The following is a 9,768-nucleotide window of genomic DNA, read 5'->3' on the forward strand; positions in this document are numbered from 1 at the left end:
ATGTTATCCTTCTTTTATTCTTTAAAATAAAAATAAAATAAAATAAAATCACAGTCACTTAAGAGACACACACACACACACAAAAAAAAAAAAAAACAAAAAAACACTCCCCTTCGCTTCAGACATACTTATCCCATCTTTCTTGCCCCTTTCTGAAGCAGTTCTGGAAGTCCTCCTTTGTGAGTGTCTTTATGAGGTGTAATAAAAATACAGTGAATGCTCATTACCCAGTGTATTCACTGAATCTGGCGCCGTGTGACTTCTGGCTCTTCCCCAAAGTCAAAATGCCCATGAAAGGTGAATGTTCTGCATCGATTCAAGTTGTCAAGGCAGCCAACCAGAGATGCTGATGGAAGACTTCCTAATGTGTCTTTTACTGTAATAAACTTTTAAAAAATACTTAAACGTTCATTGTATTTTTCGATCACACCATATACTATGTAACACATACTTTTCACTGCTCGTGTTTTGTGTGAGATGTGTACTATTTGCAGAATACACAGCATATACGCAGTACTTACTGTGTTCCTAGCCTATGTTATATGTGTAATACTGTGTTCATAATGCACATTATACAAGTAATACTGTTGAGCACTTTATACATGAAATCCATACTGTATTTATAGCCCTGGCTAATGGTCCAGGGTTGTTACTTGTGCGTGTCATGGTAACGCTGTCGTAACTGTAGTGGACATGCCAAGGGCTGCCTCACATGTCGTGTCACCACAGACTGAGTGCTGAGGCCAAGGCCAGTTGCCTTCAAAGTGTGACCTTTGATGACAATATCTATGTCAGCCGAGAAGGTAGAGAACACAAATACAGAAACAATAACATTTAGAGAAATAACAGTTATTTTATATGGGATAGATGACCCCTCTGCTGTACAGCTAACACTGGTTCTTTATCTATACAAACGGCCCCATTGTGGCCGGGTGTGGAAGTGTAGACCTCAAATCCCAGCACTCAGGAGGCTGAGGCAGGAGGATCACTGTGAGTTCAAGGCCAGCCTGGGTTATCTAGTGAGTTCAGGGTCAGCCTGAGTGAGACCCTTTTTCCAAAAAAACCAAAATAAATAAATAAAAAAAAATTTAAAAAGTAAAAAAAGTTGTCCAACAATGCTATTCTTCTGTTTTAAAAATATATAGTTGTCATTGTAATGGGCTTGTTATTCCTATTTTTAAAGTGAATTAATATTTGTAAGATCTCCTAGATTAGATTTCTAACATGGTAAACTTTAATAAATCCTATACACAAAAATCTCCTTGGGTCCCTTAATGTTTAGTAGGATAAAGGTCCTGAGACTGCATGGTTGCACTGGAGGAGTATTTTACAAGGTGTAGCTTACAATTCTTTGATGATTTATGAAATTAATTCAGTGGGCTATGATAAGCTTTTAAGAATTGAAATGGTATAAGATCTAAAGTTGGGGTACACTGCATGTAAGTTTACATGGTATTTTGTGAAGTTTGATTTCAGCTTCTTATGTAGTGCTTAGGTGGAGTTGTAATGGTAAGTGGGTCACAAACTTTGAAAGCCAGCCCTAGAAAGTCTTGTGCAGTGGGCCAGGAAACATGTACAAGCGTATTCATTGCTACACTGTTAGAATGTTTGGAAAGAACCTGAATATGCTAAGGGAATGGATAAATAAATGTGGAAGTGTCATGATTGAATCCTCTGTAGCACTTGAGAGAAATGCCCTAGATGAGAAAGAAACCCGAAGTGTAACATTCACGTAAAAAAATAACTCTGAAGGGATATCTTATATTCTGGGATATGTAGACAAGGGTAGGGCTGTTTTGGAACAGGTCAGAAAAGACCAAATTCAAGATGCTTAGTGCCTCTGGAGAAGGAAGTGTAGAGGAACATCAAGCAAATCTGCAGTTTTATTTTCAAAGTGACTTCATACTGTACTGTGTTGGTCCTTGTCATTTGGAACTTTAAATGTTTATTTATATATTTTCTACTTTGTGTAGCTGATACGTTCCACAAGAGAGAAAAATCAAGTAAAATGTGAGACATAGATGGTGAAAAAATTTGATAATCGGCAGTTTTAGTCCAGAAAATAGGAACTCATCATTTACCAGTTAGCAGATACTTGCAGTTGTTAGCCTGTAGTGTGCTGTTCCCTGGGGCCGCAGCACCTCCGACAGAGGGACCTGGTGGCGTAGCATCTCCGCATGTGTGCCGGGTGCGAGCACGCTGTGGGTCCTGTTGTACGCCTTCCTCACAGCAGCCGTATGAAGAAAGTACCGTGTTACCTGCATTTTACAGATGAAAGAAACTTGGGGCCGACTCCCTGCTCCCTGGCCAGCCACAGCCTGGGGAGGCAGAGACACTGGGTTGGCCTGGGCAGGTTCTAAGGCGCTCTGTTCCAGCTTACCCGGGATGTAAAGTGAATTCACGAGTAATTTTCTAATGATGTAGCTGGGGATGGGTTAATAGAAGATAAAATTCAGAAATAGTCCTAAAATGCCATTGTAGTTTTGCAGGTCTGTCCGTTACATTAAAACAAACAAACGAAGCCTAGCAGTTACACCAGAAACCAGTTGGGCGTCTTCAGTGTTCTTTCTTGTGATAGCCTTGGAAGCAGGAAACGTCATGGACAGCCAGCACCTCTGCATTGGCGTAAAGGGTGTTTACAGCTCTGTAGCTCTTGGAGTTTCCAAGAATAAGGTAGCAGAGGTGTAGTGATTCACTTCGTTTCTTTCTCAGGAGTACTTCTTGCAAGTTGAGCTGACAAGCAGCGTTTTAAAAACAGGAGTGGTTCGCTGCTGTGTGGGGCAGTGCAACAACGCCATCCCTGTGGACACTGTCCTCACCATGAAGAAGCTGCCGATCACTTACGTATGTTGCTGCCCGTGGACTTTAATTACATACCTCCCATTGCTTGTGAACTGTGTGCTTATCTGGGTTTTGGGTAAATATATACGAGATATTTTTGTCATCCTTTTTAAAATGGCTTTTTGTATGTAAAGCGTAATAACTGTGAGGTCCGCCCTTGTGTCAGACAGTATAATCAAGGCTCGGGGTGGGTGCTACTGTCCGGACGAGCTAATTGGCCTTTCTGTCGGGGCGATGGGGCAGTGACCGGACGTTGCAGAGGAGAGCTTCTTGCCTGGAGGTCAGTTTCTTTTCTGTGGTGCTGGGGACTGAACCCAGAGCCTCACACGTGCCAAACGCATACTCTGCCACTGCGCTACACCTGCAGTGCATAGCTCTTTATTTCTTGACTTCGATAAATTTTAGCTAGAGGACTTGGGAGAGTTGATTCTACACTGCACAGTAGTGCTGTGGGAAGTGTTCCCTCTGCGGGTTTGTAGAGTTGAGAGTGTCAGAATCATAATGCGTTGTCACTGGGCAGCTATGACAGAGTTCAGCACTTTGGGGTAGAAAATCCCGTTTTAGATCCCTTCCTTACCACTTGTCCTTGTCTACCACTGCAGAGCAACAGGAAGGAGAACAAGGGTGGCTACCTGTGCCACTCCTGTGCGGAGCAGCGCATCGGGCCCCTGGCCTTCTTGACTGCGTCCCCGGAGCAGGTGCACTCCATGGAACGCACGGTGGAAAACATCGTGCTGCCCAGGCACGAGGCCCTGCTCTTCCTGGTCTTCTGAGGCCACACGAGTGTCCTTCATGGTGCAGAGTGGCTTGCCATGGTCTCCCAAGTGCTGATGAAGCCAGCGTGGGCAGGGCTCCTGCTCACCTGAGACTGAGACACAGAACATTTTCCAAGGAAGAAGAACCCAACCAGAGTTGGACCTGCCATTTCTCCGTTCCCTACAGATAGCCAGTTACCACTTGCCTGTCCTCCATATGTATCAGGTCAGGGAAGTGGGGGATGTTCTTTTGATAAAAACATTTTATGTATTTAAACTTTTATTACAAGGTTTCAATTAAACAGGCATTGCAGCACTGGCATGCCACTGTGACATCTCGCTCCAGCACTGTCGTGTCTGAACTTTCTCCTTTCTCCTCTTCCCATGTTCTCTTTTCAGCAGCTTATCACAGAGTGTGAGATTTTTTTTTTTTTTTTGTCTTTTGAGACAGGATCTCGCGATGCAGTTCAGGCTGGACTTGAGCTCACTTTGTAGCCCAGGCTGGCCTTGAACTTGCAGTGATCCTCCTGCCTGAGCCTGTTGAGTGCTGGGATTACAGGCGTGCGCCACCACGCCTGGCAAGATTTTCATGCCATGAGTAGTCACGCGTGTATAAGACATAGTGTGTGCCTTTGTCCCTGTGGGACTCACGCTTTAAACAGGGATGTGGCATCATGCATAAAAAAGTACGAAGTGACAATAGCTAGACTTAGACTTCTTGTGTTTCCTGAAGATCAGAAACAGCTGTAAAGGAAACTGGCGTGGTCAACTACTGTGGAGGAGACAGGGCGGGTAGGGGAGAGATGGAAAGTTGGCACTTGCCTCCCTGTGCTTGCGGGTGCTGGGCGGAAATTGTAATGAAGTTACCAGTTCTTAAGGAAAACACATTGCAGACATGCATGGGTGCGGTATCGAGAATTTTTGCCATTCGGTTCTAGGATGCTAGTGGCGGTGGACGGGTGATGTCACCCAAAGCACACACCACATCAGGCTCTGAGCTGAGCCACGCAGACTCCAGCATCTTGAGACACTGCATCTTTCTTAGGAAGATCATTCCAGATGTGGTCGGGAGGGTGTTTTAAGAAGATTGGGTAAATTAAAAGGCAAACAGTTGTATTGTCAGCAAGACATGGCAGCTGATAGTCTGGACCAAGGTCATTGCAGTGGGACTGGGGATTATGGAGCAGATACATAGGTCAGTGGTCCCCATATGAGCAGCATCGGGGTCACCTGGGTACATGACAGAAATAAGGTTTCTCAGTCCCACTCCAGATAGGGGTAGGATGGGGCTGACTGCCTGCATTCGGTATGTAATTGGCTGCACAGGTGGTTCTGGCGCTCACTGAAGTTGGAGGACTTCCGGCCCTGATACTAAGAAGCTAGAGTCAGTCCGTCTTAGTGCTCAGGTGGCCGTCATGACTCAGTGAGAGAACCTCACGGCAACTCTCCCGTTTTTCTGGCTGCCTTCCTGAGTAGGTGAGGGTATCTTTCGTTAGAAAGGAAGAAGATTTGTGTAAAAACAAGGGTGAATTTGAGTTCTGAAAAGTTGCATCAGGGGGAGCTCATGAGAAATCGGAGTAGCGTTATCCCAGAGGCTGTTGCACACTGGATGTTTCCTGTTTCTTCTTCCTGAAATTCCTTTATTATGCTGATGCTCGACTTTTTAAATTGGCTCACAGACAGCTTGTTTCTTAACGTTTGCTCTGTTTTCTCAGCTTGCCCTTCGGACATCTCCGGGGTTGTGCTGAAGCCCGTATTTCAGTAAAGCACCTTGGACTGGAGGTAGAGATTTTAGCTGTAAGTGCAGCAGAGGTAGTGAAGGTGTTTTGCTTCAGGGGTTTTGATAAGCTCTTCTAGGGAAGTCTAAAGAATGAGAAGACCAGAGGCTCTGGAGACGCTTGAGGACCTGAGGCTGGTGCGAGGAAAAGCCGGAAGGCTCTGGAAGAGGAGTGACAGCTGACCCAGAGGAACGGCTGGCATGATGGAGCTCTTCCTGAATTCAAGAGAGAAAGGAGTTGAAAGAGAAGTGAACACCAGCAGCCAGAGCTATAAAGAGGCCAGGAAAGGTGTTTCTGTAGCTGACACCATGGAGGTCAGTGTTGATGTTCGCCAGTCAGTTCCAGTGAGGCTAAAAGCCGGACTGCAGTGGGCTAAGATGTAAGAGGAGAGCTAGTAATCCTCTGGATTAAATGTATCATTTGCATTGGTTTCTTTCTGAAACCATACTGAAATAACAGAAGGATTTCTTTTAAAAAAATTTAAATCATGAGGGCAAAGAAAGTAGGAAGGAGATAACAGCCATAAAAACTTGGAGGTTGGAAAGCCCGTGTGTGTCCTAAGCTGCATCTAAGCAGCTTCAGCAAAAACAGTGACAGTGACATTAAAGTTCCTAAGAAAGCAGGCATGCGATGACCCAGTGGAACAAATCTGCCATTATAAAGTGCCTCCAAGATGAACCAAAGAGTCAACTTGGGGGAAAGAATTTATGCCGGGAGAAGAAAGCATCTAAATATCTATAATATATCCAGAAAGTAAAACACTGCATTTATAAAATTAAAACTTGGAGACAGAAATATGAAAGTATGAAAAAAATTAGTTCATGTTGGAAGGATAAGTTGAGAAAACAGAAAGTAGAATAAAACTAGAGTAAAAAACAATTTAAGGAAACAATTTAAGACAATAAAGGAGTTTTAGGAAGATAAAGCCTCTTCCCCCAAAAAGTAAAGAAACATTAACTAGAACCGATGATAGGAGTTTCTGCATTGAAATGGCTCACAGAATGCTTACCAAGGCGGGAAGATAGACCTCTAGTGAGTGTAGCATGTCCGGTGAGTGTGTTGAGCACCGCACGATGGAAAGAAATGAGTGTATTAGTAGTGCTGAAAATTTCAGAACAGTAGAGACAAAGATCCTACAAGCTCCCAGAAGGAAAAAAGCTTTATGTAAAGGGTCAGGAATGAAAATGTCTAGATTATGCAGTGGTAGAATTGTACAGCTGTCCCTCAAAACACTGAGGGGGTAACTAACTGGGTGTGGTGGCCCATCCCGTGGGATACACTGGGTGTATTAATCCCAGCACTTGGGAGATTGGGGCAAGAGAATCATGAGTTTGAGGTCAGCCAGGCATACACAGAGAGACCCTGCTCATTAAAACAAGAACAAAACACTCTAAACCTAGCCAGAAAGTCAGTCGAATTAGGGCACTTTCATACCTCCAGTTTTTTTGGCTTCTTCTACAGCCTTTCTCCAGAAGCCCCTGGAGGGTGTGGTTCAGTGAAGTAAGGAAACAAGACTAGGGGAGACACTCCTCCAGGAAACAGTACTGGCTATCGGAGGGCAAGGGGCCAAGGCACCCCAAGCGTGGAGGCACCAGACCACGTTGAAGTGGAGCCTGAGGCCCTAGGTGCAGTCTCCAAGAGAGGGAGCTCAGTAGATACCAGCTGTTCCTGAATATATATTTAGTTTTTAGTTTTTATTAGTACATGATGATGATGATTACATTCCTCATGGGGAGTTTGTACATAACACATCTTAATTCTTTTTTTATTCCTGTTCCCTCTCCCTCCATCTCTTGATCCCCTTTGCATTTGAAAAAATATCTATCTCCTTACCTCCTATTATCATTTTTATCTTGCTCTTTATTTATATTTTGGGTTTCTCATATAAGAGAAACCATACAGGTGGTAAGCTTGTGTGTTTGCTTTATTTCACTTAACATTATGGTCTCAAGGCATTCATTTTCATACAAATGACTCATTTATTTTTTATGGCATAGTAGTACTCCACTGTGTATAAATACTACATTTTCTTTATCCATTCATCTGTTGATAGACATACGAATTGCTTCCAAGTTCTATTTTATGAACTGTGCTGCTATAAACATGGATATGCATGTGTCACTGTAATACGATGTCTTTAACTCTTTTGGGAAGATACCTGGGAGACAGCTAGCAGAGTGCTGAGGCTGGAGTTAGTGCCAAGTATAGAAAACTAAGCAAATGGAGGTTTTTAAAAAGGCACCTAGGGGCTGGGGATTTAGCTCAGCGGCAAAAGCGCCTGCCTGGCAAGCGCAAGGTCGTGAGTTCGGTTCCTGGTACCGGAGAAAAACCAAAACCAAAAAATAAAATAAAATAAAATAAAAAAATACAAAAGGCACCTGTTTCGGAAAGACTTACCCCAGTGAGTGAGAATTATTCACCAATGGTGGAAGCTACCATAATAAGACCAAGAAAAGTGCCACACATGTAGGATCTAGGATTGCTTCAAGTACCATTTAATGAACACTGACAAACAGAAGTGTTTTGGGTGCTAGCAAGATGGGTAGACCCTGCATCCCAAGACAAGAGAAAGGGGTTTATGTGCCAGGTAGACAAAGGTGGGTGTCTTGGTTACTTTTCTCTTGTTGCTGAGACAAAGTACCCAACACCCAAAATGAAGGAAGGAAAGGTTTATTTAGCTTACAGTTTGTGGAGGTTTCAGTCCATACTTGGCTGGCTCCAAGGCAGAGTGGCACATGGCAGTGGGCAACAGTTCCTGGTGGTGGAACAGCAAAGCAACAAGAGCAAAAGGGAAGAGTGGCAGAGAAGGCAAGCCTCTTTCCTCCCTTATATTGTAAGCAGGCTGCCCCCACCCAGAGGGCGTGTAGCACTCACATAATCTCCATGCCCTTGCACAGGCTCAGGATGAATACAAAGTTAGCACCCTGGCTCCCTGCTGAATCACACAGTTAACCTTCTAAACTTCTTACACTGACACAATGAACAACATCCTAGAGCAGGAAGAGCGTTTCTTTTTCACCCCAGGATGCAGAACCGCTGAGTCACTCAGCCAGACCTCTGGACTCCCCAGGTTGACACGATGTATCAACCATAATAGTGGGCCACAGCCAACTGGAAGTAACTGGCCCTTCTCAAAAACAGTACCTTCTTGTGTCCCCACGTCCTGATGTTGGGCAAGCATAGCAGTCTCAGCTGTCTCAACAACTGAGTTTGTCCTGTAGGTTTGCGGTATATATCGGTATCTAGAGGACAAAGTGGTGGTTACAAGCAAGGTGGCTGTAGGATGTCTAGCTGGATCTGTACTGATTATTTGGAAGGCAACAGGTTGTTCAAAAGAGACCAGCTTAGCTGTATTCGACATTGTTTCCGTAATCTTAACATCAGCTTGTGTGAGAGGAATGGACCTGGGAGTAAACGAGCTGACTCTCCAGCCTCCAAAGCAGGAGGTCAGTTACAGCTCCAAAACTAAAAAACAAAGGGAAGTAGAAACCAGTGTGAAGGGGCCGGGAATATAGCTCAGTGGCACAGCGCCTGCCTGGCAAGGACAAGGTCCTCAGTTCGATTCCTGGTACCAAAAATAAAGAGAAAGAAACCAGTGTGAGTTTATAGGGAGTTAGTCTTGCCACCTTTGTTGGGTCAGTTCCACATTTTAGGGCCTATTACAATATCCATGCTTTTTTTTCTTTGAGATAGGGTCTCACTACGTAGTCCAGGCTGACCTTGAACTCACTACGTTGCCCAGGCTGGCCTTGAACTTGCAGCGATCCTCCTGCCTCAGCCTCCCGAGTGCTGGGGTTACAGGCGTGCACCCACCACACCCAGCTCCAACATCCACACTTTCTAACACCACACTCAGTATCAAGATGGTTTTTGCTGCGAGTAGCCCAAAAGCGGAACTGTCACGGATATGAATAGGAAGATACGATGCCTTTACGCGGAGTCTGGAGCAGGCAGAGTGCTAGGGATGCTCATCTCCGTTACACCTTCGTGCTGACAGACCTGCTGCTTTTCTCTTGCTGTCAGCCTTAGTGTGTCCGCTGTGCCCAGGCTGACCTCTCTGGTGACCAGTTGTCTGCAGTGTTCAGACATAGCTGTGTCAGGCGGGGTGAGCTTGTGTTTGTGCCTCTCGGTAGTAAGAAAATCCTTCCCGGAAGCCTCCCCAGCCAAGGCCACATGTTGTCGGTCAAAATGGGGTTAATTTCCCATTCCTAAACCAGCCCCTAGGAAGGAGGAATGTTGGAAAGGGCAGCTGGTGTGAGTGGGCAGGACTGGACAAGCTCTCTGCTGCCCTGGGCTGCCCCTCCATTGCCTCTGCATCCTCCTGGGCCCCTTGGAACTGCAAACACCTGCAACTGCCTGCAGCCCAGGACTACTTTGTCCTGGAGCAACTTGGG

General features: G+C 45.0%; 1 protein-coding gene across 4 annotated transcripts in view; it reads left to right on the forward strand.

Moving 5' to 3' along the window:
• Fbxo18 (F-box protein, helicase, 18) overlaps positions 1-3,934 on the forward strand; it is a 44,189-nt gene extending 40,255 nt beyond the window's left edge. For all 4 annotated transcript variants that reach the window (XM_005383853.2, XM_005383855.2, XM_005383857.2 and 1 more), the window contains 2 exons: positions 2,713-2,844; positions 3,444-3,934. In XM_005383853.2, the coding sequence (XP_005383910.1) occupies positions 2,713-2,844; positions 3,444-3,614 (303 nt within the window). In that variant the 3' untranslated portion in view covers positions 3,615-3,934. The remainder of the gene's footprint in view (positions 1-2,712; positions 2,845-3,443) is intronic.
• Positions 3,935-9,768: the final 5,834 nt, after the last annotated feature.

Source organism: Chinchilla lanigera, unplaced genomic scaffold (assembly GCF_000276665.1).
Source record: "Chinchilla lanigera isolate Chin_1 unplaced genomic scaffold, ChiLan1.0 scaffold00020, whole genome shotgun sequence".
Classification (NCBI taxonomy): Eukaryota; Metazoa; Chordata; class Mammalia; order Rodentia; family Chinchillidae; genus Chinchilla; species Chinchilla lanigera.